Below are 24,949 nucleotides of genomic sequence, written 5' to 3'. Positions count from 1 at the left end.
CGTTTGACGTGAAGAATCGCCTCTGTACATTACGGAATTATACTTCGCTGAAGTTGTTCTTTTTTTTTTTTTTTTTTTTTTTAGTCTCGTGCGGGAGAGAATTGCCGTGCGGAGAGAGAAAACTTACTTGGTCTCGTCGATGAAAACAGCCTCGAGTACGCGGGCTGCGTAGTGCAAGTTTCGTTGGAGCAGTTCGGCGGATATTTCCCCATGTTGTAGCTGCCTCAATAAACACCTCAATCTGCAAAATAGAGAGAGAGGGAGAAAGGAGTATCGCGCGGGAGTTTGTTCCCTGCGCGCCAATAACATGCCTTTCTGAACTAGACGTTTGCGTCCAATCGCTTTCCGATAATTGCGCGACAAGTCGAGATTGCTAACGCAATTCTAGTTAACCCTTCGAAAGACTCAAGGGAACCTCGGGGGATATTTTCCCCACTGGCACGCGTGCGCCCCATTCTGATGTATTCGCGCGTTATACAAAGTATTCAGCGCGCGCGCGAGTAAATTAAACTGCGAATATAATATACGCTCGCGCAGCAAAATATTGGATCATTAAATATAAAATTTGACAAATATATATTATATAAATACTTGACATAAATAAATAAATAAATATATATATACATATATATATACATATATATATATATATATATATATATACATACATTTGTCAAGTTTCATACTTAATGATCCAATATATAAATGCGCGATTCTCATTATTAATGTTCGCGACTGACAGACAATTTACAGAATCCGTACGATATCGTCGGATTTAACGCGGGTTGATGAATAATTCTAGGAGAATAATTATATTTGTGATATGCTCTAATTGCATTTTCGGATAATATAAATTAGATAGTCGCGCGTACGATGCATTAATATTGACGCGACAGACTTGATAAAACACGACGTGTGCGTGTGCTCGCGCGGATTTGTAAAATTACACCAATTTATGCGACATGAAATTTTCAACAAAATCGGTTTGTCAGAGAGAAATTGCGAAATTAATGTCTCGTCCGTGTGTGTTGTACATTTTTATTATCTAACTGAACTTTTGTGTGTACGCAAAATCCTTCACAAATCAATTCTTCCTTCGTCTTGTATTATACGAACTACTATCGCATTTATAGCGCAAGAGAGCACGTCGTTGTCATGTATTTGTGATACGATACCTGAGAGCAGCTTTGTCGCAAGCGTCGGGGGTGTCAACGGCAGGAAGCGAGTCCGTCGTGAGATCGACATTATCGAGAATCGAATCGTCGAGGTCGACGGATTGATACGTCGGGGTGTCGGGATTGTGCGGCGGCGGGGAACTTTCTAAACTCCCGCCGGTTTTGCTTTTGCCGGAGCTTCGGCGTACTATCGTCAAAGTGCCTTGCTCTGCAACACAATGGACAACATAATCGCTCCAATTAATGTGATTGAATGAGAACGCGGCGTTGAATCAACCCCCTCCTCCCCCCTCATTCGAAGAAATCGCACTTTTCGGCGCGCGGAGATAGATTTGCAATAATTAATTTCTCCCAGTGATTAATAGCGATAGCGACTTTTTTTTTTTACATCAACGCAAAATTTCGTTCCTTGAAGAATACTCCGAGAGTTCGCTCTCGGTGCGAACACCTCGTTTCGCGCGGAGTACTTACAGCTGTTATTATAAACCACGCGAAAATATCTGATACGCGTCAAAGGCATCAGTTATTTTCTAAGAGATCAGTTTTTTTTTCGTAAAAAGTGAAAACATTTAATGAGAAAACAGAGATTTACAACTTTTGTGGTGACGTAGCTAATACACGCGCAAAGTGCGGCGAACAATTTTTCAAGAGAGAGATACCTTTTCTTTTTTCTTTTATTTGAAAAAAAAAGAATATTTACAGAGAGATACGCGAATATCGGAACGTCACGGGAACAAAATCAGATTTCGAACGACATACTTATGCGAACATGTCATTTCGTCGTCAAATGTGATCCGACAGTCCGAGGCGGTTATATCTCGGGGAGAGAGTAAATACCTCGAAAACTTACTGGAGAGTTGGCCGTTGCGTCCGGGCGAGGAGGATGAATTGCGCGGTCTCGAGGACGACGACGACGACGACGACGACGCGCAGCCGATAGCGGCCGCATTGTTCGCGTTTGCCGCTGCACCGGCCGAGGCCACGCCGATATCATCCCTCGTGACTCGTCTGTCCGGCGGGGATGCAACTGCAACAAGAAGAAAAAAAAACAAAAAGTTAGCGCACGGCTCCGTCAATCATTGCTCAGTTAGCATTTTGCTATTGTTATGTGCTAATAAAGAGAGAGAGAAAAAAAGAGAGAGGAAATGCACACGATGCACTTGTATGCATTCGTCAATCAGTGCAACTCGTGCGGATAATTACTCAATAACGGATTTTTCAACGAAAATTCGAAATTTTTCTTTCGACCGTATTTCGCGTGCAGATTCGCGCGTCTCGGAGCGTCTCTTCGTCAATCAAAGACGTGTAATAAAGTTAGAACTGCTGTGTATTTTCGACGATTACACACATTGATTATGTGTGAGACATATTGTAACGCGTATATTGATACAATTATATAACAGCGTCTCGGTCTGTTATCTAGTAAAAATTTTTGCGGGACGTGATATTTCAAATACATATCTATTATATAGCTTTCTCACGTCGATAAAAGTCTGTTTAGTGCGCAGTTTCCTACACGTTGTGTAGGTGAGATTTTACGCGTTTTCTCCCATCTCTTCGCGCGCTGAGAAAATACAGAAGTGTTATAATCGACTCTCAAGTGCCGGTCTTATTACACCGTCTATAAATATCCTACCGTAATAAAAAAAAAAAAGGACTGCAGAGGAAGAGAAAAGTCGGACATCACGAGCGAGTCGGATATTCAAACGTTAACGGGACATTCCCACACCACACGGAGATAAGACGCGGAAAAAAACGCGTGTTATTTAAAAATTTTTACCGCGCGTGCGCTTGCTGGAAATCCGGTCAGAGAAAGATGAGATGACGGTGCGGGTTGTCGATAAATTTGAGTATTTTCCGTTACACGTGGCGCTCTGCATATTTTACGCCCGACATGGGCGAGCTCGTGTCGCGTTTAACGTAATTAGCACGTGTTACGGCGGGACGCGCCTTGCGTTGCGTCGCGGCGCGCGTAATGGCCGGTAAATGCAATATTCACGAAATCAAACGCAATTCGTCATCATGATTATATTAATTTGTCGCGATTGTGATATACTACAAAGCGTGCTAAGGCACGTATCACCACGCGGCGGCGGTGGACAAAACCGCGACGGAGTCCGAGAGAGCTATCGATCGTCGGCATCTGTCTATAGTCTGCGAATTAGTCTCATAGCCGATCGATCGCGTTACCGAGCTGAGGTCCGCATTATGCTAATCACAAGTTGAAGTGTTTCTAAGCGCGAGGAGGAGCATCCACCTTGTAAGAGATCGCTGGTACGGAAAATAAGAAATGAGATTGCCGGTTTGTGCAATAACACAACTGAATAACAAAATAAATATGTCAACATGTATATTTTATTTATAAAGATGTGTAGGATAAATACCGCGCGGTCGGCGAGGGAGAATCGAGCTCTGAACATATTATAAAGCGAGAAAGCCGAATTCGCGGAAATTCAACCACTTTTCACTCTCTCTTTCTCTGTGTAAAATCCGCGCACAGTTTCTACATACAGAGAAAATAATATCATTTGGACAGTTAAACCGGAGAGTGATTAATCAAATGCGGTATATATACGTTCCCGTTTCTATCACACGCGGCAAGTTTATGCTGAATCCGCGGCAGATTCTAAAACGCAATTATATTCGTATATAATACAGCTCGCAGTTAATCAAACGGCATTGTTTTGCGGCGATCGTCAGTCGCGCATATTCCTCGCTGTTTGAAACAAATTACCTACGTTATTCTCCGTATGTTTAACACACAGAGATTGGGTTTTTTAAATCTTTGTTTTTTCTTCCTCGTTATCGCAATTTTATTTTGTTTATCGCGTAGCGCAATTCTTAGTTAATGTATTCTGGCTATTTGTCTAATATTGAACAAATTAAGGTTTCCCGGCAAAAGTTTCGGCGCGCGCGAAAAACGCGATATCGTATCGATCAAATATCGCCGGAGGAAATTTCTCTACCCATTCGGCGATGTGTTCGATAACACGTGGCACAACGCGCGCGCGTTTAAAGGGCGCGTTGTTTCGACCCTAAAAATAATCTCTCAATCTTGCAAAAGATATGAGGAACTAAATTGGAACGGTAATAAGTTACCGCCTTTTGTGTGTCCCGAAGGAGAAAAGGTTTACGCAGTGGTGGTACGTGTGTTTCTCACTTTATTTATGTAACGACCACATCCCTTCTGTTGCACGCTCGCGGCGAGAAGCCAAAGCAGCGTCGAGGGAGAAACGTGAAATTTTCTATAATTACGTATTCTGTGTAGTACGGCTTTCTACAATAAAATGTGAGAACTCGTACATTTACACACGCATCTCCAGTTGTGTCTAACGCGACCGATGGTTTAACGCAATAAAAATATGCAAAAATCGCCAGGTGTCACCGAGGTTAAATCGATACTCGTGGGAAAGTCGACACGACGCTATATATATTCGTTCGTTCATAATCCCGCGGTTTTTTAAAAAAAAAAAAAAAAAGACAGGCCGAAAATTTGTATTCCATTGATTGATTCTGCCTGATAAATTGACTGAGGATATTTTTGAGAGGACTCGTCACACCGCACGCGCGACCGCAAGAGCGATTTTATTTTGACGAGCGATTAATATACGTCAGAAAGAGAGAGAGAGAGAGAGAAAGAGAGAGAATATACGTCGCGCGCGCAACTGTAACAAAATTAATGAACAAAATTTTGTCCGGTTGCGAGATATTCCCGCGCAATAATCTCTACACGCTCGCAAACGCGGGTATTTATTTTCGAAATAATAAAATTCGCACGGAGCGCTATCACTTTTCCCGAAGGCCTTCAAACGCGCCGACCTGCCGGTGCGAGTGCTGATGTGTACGGGCACGATGGGGGGTTTATGAAATTATTCGCACTAAGCGGATAAGCAAACAGAACAGACGCAAACGCATAACGGTACGTATGTGTATAAATTATTGCGTTTCCCATTGAATAATGCACGAGGGTTGAGAGACAATATAGCGCATACATGTGTGTATGTGTTTGTGTGCGCGCGTTTTCCAACGCGCAAAATAAAATTCACACATTGGCGTTTCATTTTAATTTCAATTTTTATTTTTGCCGACATATAATATGGGCGCGCACGCGCGCGCGTATTCGTCCGGGAAAATCTCGTGTTGGATTCAATCGATTCAAATGCACGTTTCGTCTCGGTGTGCGTTATAATCTATAACTGCGTTTACTCGCGGGATACATCTCGAACAAGATAAAATTGGCCGTGAGCGATCGGGAAGAGAAAAACGATCGGGCACGAAATTATGAAATATATTTTTCGCAAAAGTGAGTTTCGGAAACGTGATTGATTAGAGTAGATAAAAAAAAAACTGTACAAAGTACAGATTTCTGGTTGGAAATAAATAAAAAAAAAAAATTATAACTGAAAGTAAAGAAGATTTAATTCAAAAAAGGCTTGTTTTTTGTTAAGAAAGAACATAACTTCCGTAATCGTCGGAATACAAGATTCACGCGCTTTTGAGCGATAATAATAAATATATAAACTTTAATTTCGAAAAATTGGAGGATCCTAAACCCGAACAACAATTCATAATTTACAACATTATCTTCATTACGTCAAGACGTCACGGCTTTAATTAATGTTGCAATAAAGGCTGTGCCCGCCTTCTAACGAAGATAACATTATTATTAATCGTTGCGTAGCACCCTCCGATTTTATTCTCACGCTTTGTATTTAGCTTCGCTGTATGTATATTCAACATTTCTGAAAACAATTACCCACCTGTGCGCACGTGCGAGAAACAGAGATTTTTAAACGCTTTATCGCTATCAATCACTTTTACAGTAATTAGATAGAAATATTTTTGCATAAAACGAGTTTTGTTTATCGATAAACACGACGGTTTTTTTCCTCGTCCTTTTTTGTCCGGAAGACAGTAATTTTTTTTTTTCAATATTCAAACATTCTCCGTGTGAACTCGTTACACAGTAATATGTCTGACAGGCAGACGCGGATGAGAACTAATTTATTCGACGAAATCAACTAGATAGAAACTGCCGCGCGCAAAACACGAATAATGTGGTGTAATCAACCTGTTAATTGCCGTCGTTATCCACAGAGCGCGTTTCTCTCGTTCCGGCGCCATTGGTGATGTAACGCAAGAAGAATATAAACGCCGCATAGTATATATGTGTGTTGAAATGCGTGTAGAAACGCCTGACGATCCGTGAGATATCGTCGTCGTTTGTGCGAGGGTTCCAACGCGTCACGCATCCGCGTCTCTCGATTGTCGTCGGGCGTTGCGTCATTTCAGAGATGCATTAACTTAATGAAAACTATCGCGCCCACCTCGACTTGTGTATATGTTAGACGAAACACACCCCCCAACGCTCAACTCACAACAAACATCGCAAAATATATTTAACGATCGGACGGACGATAATGTAAAAAGCAAATGAATAAAATTTGTATATATTTCGCGCGAAGAGAAACTGACATCAAGTAAGTTTGGATTTTGACTTTGTTTTTTTTTGAAAACGTTTCGAAGTTGCGACGGTTCCGGCGCGGTTTACTTCGACGTCGACGACTCTCTCTCTTTTCGATCGCGCTGTAATAAACGACACTTGTATTACGCGCTTCACACCGGTGCGAAACAAAACAACAAAGTTTCTGACGTGGCGCGCGTCATCGCGCGAAAGCGCATTCGTTATTAAATTTCCACAGCGCGACTCGAGGAAACTGCATTTTCCGAAAGACGCGAAATTCTGTTAAGAATCAGAATACAGAAGTAGCGGATCTCGGTGACGAAGATTGTTTTGCATGCATCGAAGTGTCGAGGAACGTGTCAGATTTCAAGGAGAGATAATTCTCTTTCTCACAAGAGCGCTCTCTCTCTCTCTCTCTCTCTCTCTTTACGTAATATAATATCTAATATAATCTCAACGTTATATATATATATTGCGATATCATTAACCGCAAATGCATTGCAAAGAAGGTCGATATTTAATCGACTTGGGATTCGAAGACTGGCTTATTTGGGCGTAAATACGCTGCTTTAATATCAGTTCGATAATCTCTAAGCCGATTAATAAATTTCCGGTTGTTAAGCAACGCTCGGCGAACTACGTCCTATTTTTAGGCGATCGGTCGATCGAAGGAGGAGTAGAGAATCTCAAAATAATCTCATTCTCGCTCCTTTCTCGCTTCTAAGCGAGCTCTGCGAGCGCATTTTCCGCAAGAAAATCTTTCCGTTCGATGGAAAAAGCCACCGGTTACGCCAGCATAACGAAAACATCGAGTCGTAATATACTTTAGGCTTATGCCAAACGCAAATAAGTCTATTTGCTACAATCCACTTTTATACATTTTATCTCGGTCTATTACGTCAAGAGGGTGGGACTTGCGTATATCAACGATGCCTGTAGAGAGCGATTTGTGTGAAATGGTAATAAAACTTCGTTACTTCACGAAGCAGCAATAAAACTTCATTACTGTACGGAGAGAGAGAGAGAGAGAGAGAGAGAGAGAGAGAGAGAGAGAGAGAGAGAGAGAGAGAGAAAGAGAGAGAGAGAGAGAATGGGAATGATTACAATTTTACTGATATATTCTCACCGCTAACAGCGCGCCGTAATAGCGCGCTCGCTTCGACAAACTACTCGTTTATTAAAAACGTCGGTGGCTTACTGAATAAATGTGATTAAAGGTGTATAGAGTAGTTGCTACGGCTTCGTTTCTCGAGCAACAAACCGGAGTCTTGAATTACACGGCCAAGAGCCTTTCTTTCCATTTTTCTTCTCTCCCTTTTGTGCCGGTTTCATTTTAATCGATGAGATCCGATTAAAAACGATAAAGAAGCCAGACGACGGCGATTGACAACCAAACAATCGCAAGACCAAAAAATTATCTTCGGCAAGTACACACATAATTAAAAGATATATATATATATATATATAAAATAAGTTATATAAGAAACTGGAAGTTTTCGAACACAAATCTCGATCTCTCAATAATTAAAAAATTATTGTTTTTTTTCCTGTTGAGAGAATAATTAAATTTTGTTTCTTAATCTCCGTTAATGATCGACGCAGATAACCGGCATTATTATAAACAATGTGTGTATAGATAACACAAGAGGTATACGCATTTAATTTATATTGATTGTGTAATATGAGTTTAGCGCGCAGTAGCAAATTTCGTAAGTAAATCTCAAATCTCGAGCAACGCTCAATTTACGCGCGCAGACGGGATTTATTTTGATCCGCTTTGTCCTAAGTCCGCGCGCACATATACATATATATACGCACAGCGATGCGAAGTAATGACGTCGCAGACGGAGTTGACAGAAAAGAAAATAATAGCTCGAAAATTAGCTACGAGAAGTTCTTCTCCGTCATTTTATCGGGCCAAAGTGGCGAGAGCACATTCTCCTTCCCGATCGTCAGCGAGGCGTCTCGCTGATGGCCAAGAAAGAGACTCGAAATACACTTGGTCGTCGGCGCCGCGCCGTTAAAAATCGATGAATATCGCATTACGAATTTACTGTCTTGTCTAGCGCGCAAACGTTATAATTATTCCTCAAATGTATCAATAATTTCTCTCTCGAGCGAGTTTAATCGACATAAAACATGTAATTACAATGGACATTTTTTTTTCTCATCATGGATCATAAAAAACAGTAAACTAGTTTATGCGCAAAGCCCTTGTGCGTTTAGCGAAATATCGTTTGCCTCAGTTTATTACATAATTAATAGCAGGTATATACTTTTGTGTGTGTGTGTGTGTGTGTGTTGTAAAGAGATAATTATAACAATCGAGTCAGGCAGTAAACGATTCAAAAATACGACTTGAAAACAACGATCGCGCGAAAGAAATTGCGCAAAACTGAGTTTGAAGTTGCCGATCCGTTGAAATTTACTTTTTATTGTCGCCGTATTATTTTCTCACGCGACATGACAGTTTTAACAATACGGGAAAATGATATTTCGACGAAGGAAGTTGTCACGCGCATGTTGCAAAACAGATGTAAGCCAGCTTCGCGAAGCTATCAGCATGTAACGTTATCCGTTATGCCAGAAAAGTTGTTTTACATCTCAATATTCCAGAAGCTGGAATATCGTATGTGTCGTTGAGTCGTTTGAGTAGTCCTTTCGCAGGATCGCGCACACACACACACACGTACACGGGGATTCGCGACTCTCGCAATCGCATTGCGCGCGCACGAGACTCTCAAGATTTAAAATACGTACGTGCTTTAACCTGTGAGCAGAAACAAACGTGCAGTTGATGTTTCTGTGCACTTTTATCCGTATTGCACGTACTTACACCCAGAGGAGTAAACTTTTATAACGTACAATGGCGTACACGTACATTACGTTTATTCCCTCCATTCTAGTTTTTTCTTTCTTTTGTTTTTTTTTGTTTTTTTTCCGCGAACACATCTGTAAACGCGCGCGATATCGCGAACGCATTTTTCTGATAGTAGAAAAAACGATGCCACGGTGCGCGCGTGCGAGCGTCTATATGTTCTTTTTTTTACACACCGGCTGAAAAAAAGTCAATATTGATATGTTATTCACCTTCTCAATATAGCGGGATCTCCGTCGTCGTCGTCGTTATGAATATAATGAATCTCAAATGAGTCTCGATAGATCACATATGGATGATTCCTGGACGTGTCGCTGCATAATTCTGACGTTTTCGAAAAAAAAAGCGGAAATTTCTTTTTCATCGCAAAAATAAAATAACAGCGGTCGAAAATGCTGTTCTCTCTGATAAGAGCGTATTATGTGACGAAGCATGACGCGCAAAGCGCACACAAGAAAAGCTACGAAGAAGAAGAAGAAAAAAAAAGAGAAAGAGAGAGAAAAGAGAAAGCAATAATTACAATAACTCTCCAACGCGCAAATTTTTTCATCAATAATCATTTTCCATCGCGTTACACGCATCATGGAATTTATTTTACGCGATACACATGTATATGTGCAATAAAACCAGTAAATGAGATAATATCATCTGTCTATCGAACATCGCTCTCTCGCTAGCGATATATTTAATGTAATTTGCGCAAGGCGTAATGTGCGTAATTATTTACGGCGCGTAAATTAACGCGCGCACGCTCGTCGAAAGAGACCTGTCAATAAATGTTGTGTCCGCGCAATTCCGCGCGATAGATCACGAATTATTCTACTGAATACTATTTGACGTAAAATGACGCGCGCACGGCGCTTTTCTAGCCGATTTTTAACTGCTCGAGCAAACGCCCGAATGCAATTTGACGTTCGCGTTGCTTTGTTCGATTTTGCCGAATGCAATTTGACGTTCGCGTTGTTTTCGTACGATTTTGTAATTGCGGTTAGAGTTCGAGGGATAAAGCAAGATTGACGAATACCATTTTTCCGACGCGAGAGCTACTTCGAGAGATGAAAAAGTACGTAGCATTTTTCGTCAAAAAATCGAAAACGGAAAATGCTCTCTCTCTCTCTCTCTCACACACACACACTTTCTCGCCGAGGAAAGCTTATCTCGTTCTTCTCTTCCGTACAACGTAACTTTCTTGCGTGACGGCTGAAAGAGGTCTTTCCTTGTGCTGTTCGATTTTCATATGTCGAGCATCATTGGGAGACGTGAAAGATTTCGACTCGAAAGAGATTTTCCTTTGAGCAAGAGACTGTTACGAGGTATCTTCGGGGATTCTCAATTTCAAAAATTTCCGCTTTATTAAAATCTCTCGACGACACGCGTCGCGACTCGGTAAAGATAAAAAAAAAAAAACTGTATATTTTGACGTTATTAACGATAATAGAAAAATTACATTATCACAAAGACGATTTCGAAGTTGACGGTAATTGAACATACCGATTATATTATGCTGATAAAGACGCGCTTGTCTCTTCTCCGATCGCCAGATATGAAATTTCCGTTGACAATTGGGTAAATCTGAGAGAGATAAGGCAGGAAATCGTTTATCTTTATCCGCGAAAATATCTAAAGCTCTAATATAGAGAAGAATTCGCTCAATACATAAATCAATTTGTAAACAACTTAAATATTTAACACCTCGTTTCGACGGCAAACAAAATTGAAATGTATATATCAATCTCTCTGTTTCACAAAATCGTCGTTTGACTAAAGCTGCTTTCAACCCCTCCGTTTGAGACGCCAATTACTTCAGTTAGTCGCAGTTCCTTTGAAAAAAACTGTCATTACTCACACGACAACTCTTCATTAAGATCGAGAAAGCCGCCGGAACTCGTTATATAACTCAATTCGCAGCTTTCCGCGTTGAAAAACTTCCTCTCTCAATTATTGTCGTTATCGCGTCGAAATCTGAGAGGAATTTTTTGTTCCGTTCAACTCGCGCGAAATTTCTCGTGGTTTCTGTTGGAGTTTCGCAAAAGTGGACGGCGACTTTATCTTTACGAGAAGTTTGAAAACGGAACGTGATCGGAATTGACCGGAGCTCAAACAAAGCTTGAAAATTCGGAGATTTGCCATTTTGCCTTTTTCGCGAGCGAATCGAAATATAAAAAGAGCAAAGTGAAATCGATGACTGCAGCTTTGCAGAGCGAACGTCATCGACGCAACGGCACTCGATGTTACACATACACACGTAGAGTGCTCGCGTATACGACCACACGCGCACACACACGTCCGAAGATGCGCATACCTGGATTATTGATTATCGTATCTGTGTGTGGAGAGACCTTTCCCGACGGAATAGACCTCGAGTGTCTGGACAAAGACCTTAACTCGGGAATGCAGTTCGTTCGCTCGGGGCAACGCGCGTTCGTTTGCCCGTAATAAATATTTCACACAATTGTCTCGTTTTTGTCTCTTCCCATTTCGTCGCGCGAGCGAAAAACAAGACAAAACGCGCGGCGGGGAGAGATTATATTCGCGCGCAACTAAATTTAGCGACGCGTATACTCAGCAAATCTGATTTCCAATTGCGGCCGCACGCTAGATATGAACCGTACGATATATGCATTGTGCGTTTTACGCTTGTGCGCAATGCGCGAAAAGCCGGAGGGTTCTGTTGCGGTCCTGGATGAAATTCAACTCTGACCTCCGAGAGCGAGCCTGACATATTCACGTGTCTGAATAATGCAGACTCTTAATCAACGCCGTTTTCTGACGAAGAAAAAACGAGTGCGATTGAATAATCGTGTTGTTGATGCACAAAATTCCCGCGCGATTTCTCTCGAGCGGGCGGTGATTTTATCGCGTCTTGATAATATAAATTCTCTTTATATAAAATAAACACAAGTGCAATTTTAATACCAAAAATTTTATGAGACTTTATCGTTTAATTATTTAATTAATTTTTATGTTATACAAGATAATGTGAGACGCGGCGGCGTAATGCATTTTTAATCTATTTATTAGTATTTAATGAAGTGAAGCTTTGGGAGACGCATTTCACAGGCAAGTTCTATATGAAACATTGCGCAATCGCGTTAATGTTTTTAGAGGTCGCGAGATTAAATTTTTGTTCGAAACTCCACTTGCGCGTAGCGCGAGAAAGAAGACCATTTTTTTTTCTATTTTTTTCCGTCTCTCCCTCCCTCATATATGTATATGTAAACGTTCAGTTTTCATTCAAAGAATATGAAATTTAATAAATAAAAAAAAAAAAAAATTTACTGTCCAATATGAAATTTATCTTGGTGCATCATAATTGATTTTTTTAATGAAAAAAAACAAATCACAATTATTCTTTTTAAAACCAGGTCAATTTTCTCGTACTTTCTCGATAAATTTTATAATTAACTAGATAATTATATAATTGCAAAATATATTATTTATATATACATAGTTTGTTACAGCTGCGTGTGTGACAGCTAATTTTCTCGATAAATATTTTTCGTACCTCACCTTTGCATTTTATATAAATTATTTGTATGTAACGTGTTGCGACTCGTCGGATTAATCACCAATTAATTATTTCTGCACAAAACTATGTACAAACTAAACTTGTTTTTTGTCTTATATTTTTATTCTTCTATTTGTGTATGTGTCATACTTCGTCATATCGACGTATACGCTTGTTTTTTTTGTATATGAAAATGCAAATTAAATTATCTCTGATAACCGCGAAAAAGCAAACCTGCAATTGAGATAAACTGTTATATATTTTTTTGTGAAGCTCGATATAATCTCGCGCATTTGATCAGAATTTATTTCACAAAAGACAACCAATTTTAAAGTAAAGATAGTGACGTTGATAATAAGCGCATTGATATTAAACTTAACATGTACATATGTTGTTTTATCTACATACTAAATAATCACTTTGTTTATCAAAATCCTTTCTTATCACGCACTCATCTTGCATTATTGATTTGATATTATATCACTGATTTTACACTAGGATTATATTATCTAGATATCAAATTGATATTAGCGTGATATGGTGATATGTTAACAACGAAATTTCGCCGGAAATTCATTGTCTCTCAAACAACATCTGTGCCTCTACGACTTTATCTCTCTATAATTTTATCTCTTTAAAAAAAAAAAATTCTTTCCACAAAGAAACGTACACAAAAGAGTTTGAAGCAAAATTAAGCTCGACGTGTTGAAACGCCGATAGAATAAATCCCGTAAGATTTGTGCAAGAGCAATTATAGTTGTTGAAAATTAATTAAATAAATCTTTATTAACAGTTTATATCGACGTGAAAATTTAATTAATCGCGGAAAATCCCACGCGTGCAATGTGTGTATATTTGCAAATGCGTAATTTCCTCGCGCTTGTTTTGTTCGACGAGTCATCATCCGTCGTTTTGACAAACCCTACTCCGGATCTTGTGGCAAAAAAAACATGACAATCTGTCTTAAAACATCTAGATGATAAAGCAATCGCGTCCGAGAGACACATATTTTCGTGTGGCCTCGATTAGATAAAAAAAAAAAAAAAATATATATCGTCAACAGTTCGCGCGACTCCGCGGAATTCCTACCGATCGCGCGGAGTTACATAATACGGGTATAAAAGAGGAAAGATTGGTTTGCTGTTCAACAGTACATCTTGCAGCAGATGCTCGAGAAGTTCTCCATTAACACATTCCGGAATAGCCACTCGTCGTCAATAAATAGTGAGTGCGCGCAAATTTGATAAAAGCGGTTAATTGCCGTTCTGTCGCGTTGTTTTTCACAAATGTTGCAACAACATATTATTTTTGCTGCTTAAAACGCAGCTATTTCCGCAACACATCCGTGTTATAGAATATATTTTGTTACCGCTGAACGAAACTCGATCGAAACGAGTTCTGTATTACCGCGTATCGTATTTTTTTTTTTTTTTAGCCAAACCGTTGTATTGTTACACATAGATAGAATTAGTTCGCGCTCGTCGTCTGTATTTTTAACTAATATAAATTGTCGATACGCGCTCTTTTAGCGTACGTAATTAATACTCGATTTTTATTTTTTTCAAGTTGTAACGGAAGAAATATGAGGGGTGTGATACTGCTCTGTGCGATATTGCTGTTGTGCAATGTCGCACACGGTAAATCGAAATCATGGTGGCAGACAATGTCGCTGTACCAAGTTTATCCTAGAAGCTTCAAAGACAGCGACGGGAATGGCGTGGGAGATCTCAAAGGTGTGTGTTAAAAAAAATAAACGTATTTCTTCGAACAAGAAGATAAACTTGCATTTTTTTAGAATTCGAAAAATTCAACAAACAAGTCGAGATACACATTTGCGTATACAATAAAATACAAAAAAATATTTTTACAGTTTTTTCTATATTTACAGTTTATAGTTTTTCCATATTTACAATTTATTAGGTTTTTTATTTTGTATGTTTGTTTGTCTAGTATATATTCGAACATTTTCGACAACAAACATTGTTTTTGCCGAATCAATCGGAAGTATTTAAAAAATCGCTTTATTTCGGATATTTCAAAGCAAATAATTGACTGCGTATATTTCTCAATCTGACGTTTTATTGAAAAAAATAAAACAACCGGGGAAATTTACTCGATTTAGTTTCCTTGAGAATTATTAGAACGAGATCTCGTCGCTGAGCGTGTTTAAAGATTTAAGATACAATATGTTTCATGCTCAGGTATCACGAGCAAGCTGGAACATCTGAAGGAGTCTAATGTTGACGCGTTTTGGATGTCGCCGATTTATCCAAGCCCGATGGTGGACTTCGGCTATGACGTTTCCGACTTCCGTGGCATCGACGAGATGTTCGGCACCATGGAGGACTTCGAGCAACTGACGAAAACCGCGCGCAACTTGAATCTCAAAGTCGTCTTGGACTTCGTGCCGAATCACTCGTCCGACAAGCACGAATGGTTCCAGAAGAGTTTGCAGGGCATCCCGCCGTACAAGGACTTCTACGTGTGGCGCGAAGGCAATGTGCTGCCGAACGGGACTCGCACGCCGCCGAACAATTGGGTGAGCAACGAGGATATAATCCCGGGGAACGGGGCTCCGTCGCCCACCGTTCCTCTCATCGTGAAATAGCGCGCGTGGAAACTTTGACAACGAGGCGAGAACCGGGAAGCTGGCCGACGTTCTCAAAGTTGGCGGTATTAATCCGAATACCCGAACTACCTTCCCGCGCTGTTCGAATTCCCGCGTATCTATACCGCGTATATCTATTTCACGCGCTCTCGCCCAGCGCTGGATTAAATCAGCTTTTATTATTAATCTTCGTCTCTCGCGGTGTTGAGAGAGAAACGTTGAGATATAAACGGTGATTAAACATCAACGGATATTTAAGCTTGCGGCAAGTTGCTCGCGTCGTAAATAATTCCCTCCGTTATCGCCGAGACGCACAAATGATCTCGGCATTGCACCTCGGCGTTTCACATTCACCGCGAGATGTGTATTTGAGCGCGCGATTACGTAACTTTAAAATGAGATAGAGTACAACATCTGATTAAGATCTAAATTCTGTTTCGTTAACCGGACATTTATTAAAGAACTAAAATTATATAAAAACAATTTATAGACCGATCCGGTGGTCTCCCGGCCTGAGTGCATGCGTCCGGATTTTTTTCAGGGGAGCAATTTTTTTGTCTCAAAAATTATGAGTTTTACAGAAAGGTTTCATTGTACAGAGAGAGTTTTCACGAACAGATGTATGATTTAATTTTAAAACCAGGGATTTTTCAAACTTGTTTCAAGATAAAAAAAAACACAATTTGTGAAAAAAAAACTTGCCTCTTCAGGGGGAGAGGCAAATACCGAGGTTTGCCTGCGGACGCCCATGCCCGAGTGCGATGGCACCGTCAGATTTTTTCGGTCTCTTTCAAGTCGAGTTTATCGATTGAAAAAGCGAATTGAATCGAATCAGCTTAAAATTGAGCGTGGAAAATGTGGAAAAGGAATGTAAAGAAATATTGTAACCCCGAGGGAAATCAATACAAAAATTCCCCTCTATTCTTATAAAAAAAATCTATATAAATTTAAAAATTAGCTAGAAACTAATAATCAAGAATACATCTGTTAGACTAAGCTCAGTTCAGATATTGAGCTCGCACAACGTTATTCGAAAATGAACAATTTATTTAGCTTTTTAGAATAATTTCTATAAACTCTCTCAAGTTATATTTCAAAAGGCAACGGCGCTATCGACAGCACACGTGCGCGCAAAAATTTCGGCATTATCGGTGTTTATAACATCCTATCTCGCTCGGTTTTCGACGTTATCTCTTTTTTACATTCTGATTCTCCAGATTAAATAGTTAAACTCTTCACAACCATCTTAAAAAATACTTAAAACAAACAGAGAATTGTTGGATGATTAATATTTAATAAATGTCCAATCATTGAAACACTTATCTGTGTGTTAGGAAAAATACGACAGACTCGAAGATATCTTATCGAGTATACCGCGGTAAAGCAAAATGATTCGGAAAAGAATTCTTGAAAAGACGCTCGATTCGACTTCGAGCATTCTAAGTGGTTTCACTTCGAATTCTGGTGGTCTTCAATCAATCGAGCAAAAATACAAAAAAAAAAAAAAAAAAAATTCCGTCTAAGTCTCGGTTCGCATTCGGTTAATCGGTTCTTATTCGCTCTATTATCCCTTCGGATTGTGCTTAATAATCTGAAAAATGTTCCCGTTCGTCGAGACACCGCGTTCGTGATCCATCATCGCGATTACGAGCACGCGCGCCAACTATTTTGTCAGCACTTCCGAGCTACGCGTGCACGTGTAGCGTTTTTTTTTTTTCTGAATGTCGGAATAAACGATAATATGTGTAAGTACAGTTTTTTTTTTTTTTTTTGACCAATGCGTCGAACGCTCTTCGATGATATTCTGACGTTGTTCCGCATCAGCGACTTCAAGAGCGTTCTAGATAGCGATTGGCTTTGAGGCTGCTGCGCGTGCCGATCGATTTTATAATCGGATAATTGAAATAATTGAACATGCACATATATATATATATAGGTGAGCGTGTTCCGCGGACCAGCATGGACTTATCGGGAGGAACGACAAGCGTATTATCTTCATCAGTTCGCGCCGGAGCAACCCGATCTCAATTACGAGAACGAGCAAGTGGTGAAGGAAATGGAGGTACGTATATATTTGATCGCGCGGGAGCGTAATTAAATTTGCGCGTTAATAGTGTGTCATCAATGGGAGAAAATGATATTTATAATTTTATTCTGTTAACTAGTGCAAACAAACGATTGCACACAGTTGCGCTTTCTACTTTCAATTTACCACTGTGTGTTTGTCGAGAAAATTGTTACTATTTTGTAGTTTTCTAACAATAAGAATCTAAGTATTTAGACAGAATTAATTAAATGGTGCTTATCAATCGATCTGTCTCTTTCTCTCATTTTTATTTTTTCATAATTAATATTTTATTGATTTTTTTCCACATTCATTTTTCATGCTTTCTTTTTTTGTTCGTTAGGTTTTTCATCTTTATTATTTCTTTTTTTTGTTTATGTTTATGCGTTTGAGCGGAACTTCCCCAGAGCGACTAATAAATAAAACGATATCGTATACATATCTCTCTCTTCCTTTCTCTCTCTCCGGGAATTTTATCTCGCAAAACCAAACTTTATATCACTCGAATCGCCCGGTATTAATCGCCCGCGTCTGTACGTGAAATCTAATAGGAAGCCTAATTGCGGTCCGCGAAAGGGAAAACAATCGGTAATTAAACATATATAGTCTCGTTTAGGTCCGAGTCGCGCGATATCGGATTATCTTGTTATTCCGTTGTCTCGGATAACCGCGCGGCAAAGTAAGGACGGCGGATTACAACGTTGTCGGTGTCGCTCGACTAGGGAGAGGGTTGAAAAATAAATCCGACCTGTATTTGTCACACAAGGGGCATCATCCGCTTTTCCCCTCCCCCGCTCCTCGTCGTCGTTCCCGCAGCGGCGGATTTTCGCGCACATCGTTGAGAGAATCAAACATTCGCGTCGTCGTTTCTTTTCTCCCGGCTTTGATCCCGAAGCAAAGACGACGCTTCTCTGCTAAAACTCGGCTCGGATTACCGAAAAATCACGTCGGCGACAGAAAACGATCGACGTCGAGGCAACGTGCGTGCCGTGCGCGAAATAACAGCCGGGAGTAATTAACAACACAACATTCGCGCGCGCATTATAAATAAATCAACGCTTGCTGAAAATGTGCGAGACAGACAAACAGATGTGTTTTGATTCATGCAAAGCGGATGCAATTAGCCGAAGCGCGACGAGCGTGAAATTATGCTCAAGACGAACGCACGAAAGCGGACGTGTGTGAACATAATTCGTCAATTTTTCAAAGGCACTCTTAGAAAAAAAAAAAAAAAAAAAAACAAATTTCCGCGCCAAACGCACACACGCTAACCGGGAACAATCGGTAATGATCGCACGACCGACGACACGTCAGCAACGCGTGCGTGAGAGGCCGGATAATTATACGATCACTTTAACAAACACATTAGTTCGCCGAGCCGGAATAACAAACTTTCAAACAAATTATTTGCACCACGCACTTAAAAGTAAAGGCAAAAGGTCAGATTTTCCAAACAGTTGTTAAAACGCGCGCGGTTTTTTTTTTTTTTTTTTTTTTTTTTTTTTTTTTTTTTTTTTTTTTTTTTTTTCGTTTACGCTGCCAAGGATTCTGAATATGAATTTTCGTATGCGTGTAATACTAGTTAAAAGTTTCTCGGTTCGTTATATCACAAATTCTGCGCGCAACGTAATTCGAGAAACAGTAAAATGACGGAATACACACGACCGTAATACTAGAAGTTGCAAAGTACAGTGTGGTACACGCGATAAAATACGAATTGAACAAACTACGTATTCGTACAACATACACACAGGAGTCGCACAGCGAGCTCGCGTGATGCAATTTGCAATCATTTCGACGTTGGCTAGCCTCGAAAACTTTTCGCGACATTTAAATTCGCGAAAAACACCGCGCCGTCAGAAAATGTATCTTTTGTACATTCCGCTCACAAAACAGATACTTCATTCCGATGTATTTCTCCCGTTGAAAGAGCAAGCAACAAAAATTTCTTTAGGTATATAGAAAGACCGCAACACACGACACATGTCTCATTCAATTTCTTTGCTCGTCCTAACTGTAAAATTGCTCTCCGAAGAGAGCGAAACGTTTTTCTTTACCAGCAGCGTCAATTTCTTCAAGTCTCTCCTGTCACACAACATTTTTCCGAATGTCACATTCACGTTACAGAATCAAGCGAAGTCGAGTGAAGAGCAATTTTCTCACTCTCTCTTTCTTTAATCCAATATTTTCAACGTGCGATCATCTTTTCTTTTTTTTTTTTAATTTAACTTAGCGCACTGAAAGTGTGCCCGCGTACTTTCTATAAAAATTTTCAAATATTGGAACATTACAATAAAAAAATAAAATAAACGGAATAATACAGAAACGATGTGTGACAATTACGCGTGCGCAATTATAAAAATTTTGTTGTATAAAGTTTGCTCTCTCTCTGCGTCGAGATATTTGTCGAAATGACCAATTAAACAAATGGCATAAAAACAATAGAATAATTAATTGAATCATCTCGTGCCGACCTCGCATGTGCGAAATATTGTTTCGAATAAAGGTCTTCGATAACAGCGCGTATATACGTACGTACACGTGCGTATGTACATGTGTAACTTGCACGTACAGCAGATTACTTGTAATTTGTAGCGCACAGAAGTTTCATTCGTTTGAACGTCGTAAACCGAAGGTTACGTGGAACTTTACTGAAGCATGTTTGCTTGCCGTTTTTGTCTCAGGACGTTCTGAGATTTTGGCTGAACAAGGGAGTGGACGGATTTCGGATTGACGCGATACCGTTCTTATGCGAGGATCAGAGATTCCTGGACGAGCCGCTCACGGACAATCCAGATCCCAATGATCCGGGACACACGGAAAAAATCTACACTCAGGGTCAGCAGCGCACTTACGATATAGTCAAGAAATGGCGAGAAGTCCTTGACGAGTATCATCCCGAGGAGAGGATCATGATGATGGAGGCTTACGCAAATCTTACAGCGACGATGAAGTATTACGTGTACGGGTCGCACTTTCCTTTCAACTTCGGTCTGGTCACTGACACGAACGAGGACTCCACCGCGGCCGATTACAAGCGACTGGTCGATAAGTGGATGCTGAATATGCCGATTCTGGACGGAACTGCCAACTGGGTGGTAGGTAGAGATCGGACAGATCTCTCGTGTAATTAGTAGAATCGCTCCGGGTGACGTGTGCGAACGGGAGATCCCGACATTTTCGAGCTTGCTGAGCTCTAGATCGTGATAGAGAAATATGACACTCCATCGCGGTTGCGAAACAACAACAGTTCGCTCGAATTTTTTTCCACAAAGATCTCACAAATGGAAATCACAAATCTTTTTTTAAGAGAAACGATATTTCTCGCGCGAGAGAAAAACATGTTCTTTTTTTTTTCGTCGATCGTTGAAATCATTTGTTTTTTCTTCTACGTAACGCTACGTAACTTCTCGCTTATCAAGTAATCGAATCGCGCGATTTTCGTCGTCGTCGTCGTCGTTTCGCAATACGGCACTTAGCGATTTTTTTTTGACATCAATCGACAACGCAACGTGTTATCAAATCGCAAGCCAAGCTCACGCGATCTTTTCGCAGGCTGGAAATCACGACAAGTCCAGATTGGTGACTCGTTACGGCCCGCAACGAGCACAAGCGATAACAATGATGACGCTGCTGCTTCCGGGCGTGAGCGTGACTTACAACGGCGAGGAAATCGGTATGGAGGACACGTGGATCTCGTGGGAGGACACCAAGGACCCGCAGGGCTGTAACGCCGGCAAGGACGGTTACGAGAAAGCGTCCAGAGATCCGGCAAGAACGCCGTTCCAGTGGGATAACACCACTTCAGCCGGTAAGTCACCCGAGGATTTTTCCACAATCACCTCGCTCTCTCTCTCTCTTTCTCTCTTTCTTTCTCTCATTCTCTCTCTCTCTCTCTCATTCTCTCTCTGTTATATCAGTCCGCCGGCTATATCCAGAAATTTGTGGAAACACAATTCCCGAAACTGGGTCGCACTCTCCGAAGATTTAAAGATATTCGCGATCGATGAGAGAATAAGAATATTCAATTATGTGCGCGCGTAACGATATTTTGAAATTTAATAATTTTTAAACTTACAGAATAACTTGTCATATTGACTTCCTCAATTTTTTAATAAAAGCTGAATCAACGGATATATATTCAATCCGTAACGTAAGCAGTAAGAAATTTAAATAACAAATTGTGCGATACATATGTATGTGTGTATAAACCGGTTTGAACGAAACGTTTTAAAGTCTTCGCGTCAACTGATCCACATATTAACGATCAACGCGATAGTCTCGTCAACGTTTTGAGATTTCCAAAAGAAAGCGGAATGCGGAACTCGAGGCGAAACAGGTTGGCTTTTATCGATCGCGTTAAAATTCGCGCGCGCTATCGCGGGCTTGTGGCCCGCTTGTCGCTCGACTGATTTGTCGTTCGCAGTTTTTCGAACGAACGATTTGTCAATCATTACAACTTCTGTCTCTCGTTACACACGCAATTTATCCCGGAAGTATACAAATTGCGCGCGGATATTTTATTGCGAATGCTTCTCGACGATTTTAGGATTCTCCACGAACCCGAAAACGTGGCTGCCGGTCAACGAGAACTACCTGACGCTTAATTTAGCGGCGCAAAAGACGCAGGATCGATCCTACTACGCCTTGTACAAAGCGGTTTCCGAGCTGCGTAAATCGCCGGCGATCAGAAACGGAAACATACAAACAGCTTTATTGGACGACGACGTTTTCGCTTTCGCCAGGTGAGACGCGCTAAGTTTATTGGTTTACAGAGAACATACATTTATTAATTCTCTTTCTTTCTCTTTCTCTATGTACTTTGTACTTTTTCAATTTCAAAACACATTTCTCGTTTCTTAACATTTATATATATATATATATATATATATATATATGTCTATTTGATTTCGCGGAAACTAAGTTTGTACGTCTCGGTAACGAGAAACTATCCAGACCCTGCCGCCTGTCTGAAAGGCTTTTACAGACGCTCTCTAAGATGTTTAAAACATCTTTTAGACAAACAATCGTTGTGACCTCGTCTTTTCAGAAAAACTGAAGAAGAGTCGGTTTACGTAGCGGTCAATTTTGCGGATACCGAGAAGACCGTCGACTTAACGCCGCTCACTCAACAAGCCTCAGATCAATTGACGGTTTATTACGCGTCCACGAACGCTGCTCATCTGATTGGGTAAGTATGCGCATTTCGCAAAAAACTGACGCGAGTTATCGAAAGTGATATCAAGAAGAGAGATATTTTTTTATACTGCTGTACCTTATTTCGCGCTTTATTGATATGTCCTTGTCTTTTTAAAAAAACTTATTGCATCCGTTTTCTTTGTGTGTTTAGAGAGATCGTCGAAGACGTCACCACCGTGAAGATTCCCGCATCCGGCGCCGTGATATACAAGACCACGGCGTAGAGACCGAATGAAAAGCTGCGGAAACGAGTATTCGGCCCAGAGACATTAAGCGGAAATTTCTCATAGTTCTTTACAGAAAAGGGGAGAGATGATTCGGTCGTAAGAACGGCTCTCCCGAGACTCATCATCTTGCCTTGCTACTTATTTACATTCACGTAGCGTTGCTGTTTTATTTATTACCGGTCCACGTAGCTTATTGGATAAATTAGTCTACGACGCGAAGAACGACTCGCACAAACGACGAATTACAGTAAAAAAAAAAAAAAAAAATAACGCACGTTAGTACGAGCACAAAGTACACACTAACAATAAATTTTCCATTAACAACAACAACGTCGTTTGTATTTTGTCGACTGTATTTCAATAAAAAAAAATATGTGAATTCTAAGAGCAAACAAAAGCGCTAAACTGTTTTTTTTTTTAACTTTTTATGTAAACACTTGATTATTATTAAAAACACCTTTCAACACACTCGCACTATGTATATTGCTTCGTCTCAGTTTTCCTTGAAACTTATTAACTGTTCAACCTTTCGTAAGCCGCACGAGAATCATCGTCGCAACTGTATCAATATCAATCTCCGGAGGTCGGCTTTACACGCCGCGTGGTCGTAAAGCGAACGTAAATTAAGAATTTAATCTTCCGTTTTACACAGTTTTTCTCTCCAACATTTGCCATTCCCGGAGCAAGCAAAATTACATTAGCCCTGTCCATCCCATTCACTCCCTCTCTCTCTCTCTCTCTCAAACCCTTTAGGATACGTGACATTCCCCAAAGATCGTCTCTGGATCGGTCGTTACTTCATGAAAAGGATTCCGCAAATTCTCACGGGATGACGTTCGTCACTATCGGTTCGTTTTTTTTCGGAGACAGAGAAATTTGCATATTGCAAGAAAAATATATACATTCTGACGCGCGTCGTCAATGTTATTTAAAATGATATTACATCGTCGATATTTAAAATTAATTGATGTCGAGATAAAACTTATTTCACGAATACACATTTCTAGTTTTATACTTGTCATTAAAGTTTTATATACTTTTCTTCGCAAACTATCGTCATGTTACCCGCGTTAAAGTTTTAAATTAAGAACTGTGAGGGGAGAAACTAAAAGACATCAAAAGTATCTACTTTTTGTTTTTAGTTCCTTTAAAAATTTATATAATCCTGATGCAAATCTCGGACGGAGCGCAAGCGGAATCTTTCGCTTGGAGATGATGCTTTTAGCTCGTTTCAACGTGGCTCACTTGCAGAGATCGTAAAACCGGCATCTGCATTCGCTCGAGCCGCGCCGAAATGTAGATTCGCACAGTGTCCGCATAATTACCACGAATAGAAACTCAACGGCGCTTGTTGCGCAGTGTGTATTCAGAACCTAATTTTGTCCCGCTCTTTTTAGTTTTATTCATCCCCCGCGCGCGCGCGCGTGAATGACTCCCCGACGAAAAACTCGGCTGTTATTCGATCATATTTAAAGACGCGCTCGCGCGACGTCTAGACGAGATGTGTATGTCGAATGAAAATGTACGATAAATAAATGAAATTTACTTTTTAGACGTAATAGGTGCTTGTTTATTTACGCGTGCCTATTCTCATTTTAACTCTTTTCTTATCTACGTTGCAACACAATTTATTTTTGAAACAAATAAGTATGCAAGGTAATTATGCAGTTATACGGACTATTTTCCGATCTCAACAATTTTGACATATGTTATCAAGGTCACCTCTCTGAATAATAATATGAAGGTTTTATCCGTCGCTCATTGTTTATAAAAAAGTTATGAACAAAAAAAGTTTGATGATTGAACTCTCGTTTTAAATATAAAA

General features: G+C 40.2%; 2 protein-coding genes across 14 annotated transcripts in view; one reads left to right on the top strand and one right to left on the bottom strand.

Annotated features, from left to right (window-relative positions):
- Positions 1-24,949, bottom strand: part of LOC109860516 (calcium/calmodulin-dependent 3',5'-cyclic nucleotide phosphodiesterase 1-like) — a 98,153-nt gene that overhangs the window by 14,839 nt on the left and 58,365 nt on the right. For all 13 annotated transcript variants that reach the window (XM_020439668.1, XM_020439735.1, XM_020439744.1 and 10 more), the window contains 3 exons: positions 2,026-2,202; positions 1,176-1,383; positions 128-241 (listed from right to left, as the gene is read on the bottom strand). In XM_020439668.1, the coding sequence (XP_020295257.1) occupies positions 128-241; positions 1,176-1,383; positions 2,026-2,202 (499 nt within the window). The remainder of the gene's footprint in view (positions 1-127; positions 242-1,175; positions 1,384-2,025; positions 2,203-24,949) is intronic.
- On the top strand, positions 14,136-23,592 carry LOC109860575 (alpha-glucosidase-like). Its single transcript, XM_020439772.1, has 9 exons — positions 14,136-14,249; positions 14,592-14,758; positions 15,227-15,564; positions 17,570-17,695; positions 20,383-20,796; positions 21,254-21,509; positions 22,248-22,443; positions 22,749-22,889; positions 23,049-23,592. The coding sequence occupies exons 2-9, from the start codon at positions 14,608-14,610 to the stop codon at positions 23,119-23,121; spliced, it is 1,695 nt and encodes a 564-aa protein (XP_020295361.1). The 5' UTR covers positions 14,136-14,249; positions 14,592-14,607; the 3' UTR covers positions 23,122-23,592.

Source organism: Pseudomyrmex gracilis, unplaced genomic scaffold (genome assembly GCF_002006095.1).
Source record: "Pseudomyrmex gracilis isolate BER0280 unplaced genomic scaffold, ASM200609v1 scaffold_8, whole genome shotgun sequence".
In the NCBI taxonomy this organism is placed as follows: domain Eukaryota; kingdom Metazoa; phylum Arthropoda; class Insecta; order Hymenoptera; family Formicidae; genus Pseudomyrmex; species Pseudomyrmex gracilis.
Note: the sequence above shows the minus strand (reverse complement) of the source record. Positions and strands in the feature narration are given on the sequence as shown.

What these genes read in the sequence shown, in the direction of transcription:
- LOC109860575 (XM_020439772.1), top strand. Translation starts at nt 14,608, where the DNA reads ATGAGGGGTGTGATACTGCTCTGTGCGATATTGCTGTTGTGCAATGTC. An exon ending in TGGCGTGGGAGATCTCAAAG is followed by an intron (nt 14,759 to 15,226) that starts GTGTGTGTTAAA and finishes TTTCATGCTCAG; the next exon opens with GTATCACGAGCAAGCTGGAA. An exon ending in GACGTTTTCGCTTTCGCCAG is followed by an intron (nt 22,444 to 22,748) that starts GTGAGACGCGCT and finishes TCGTCTTTTCAG; the next exon opens with AAAAACTGAAGAAGAGTCGG.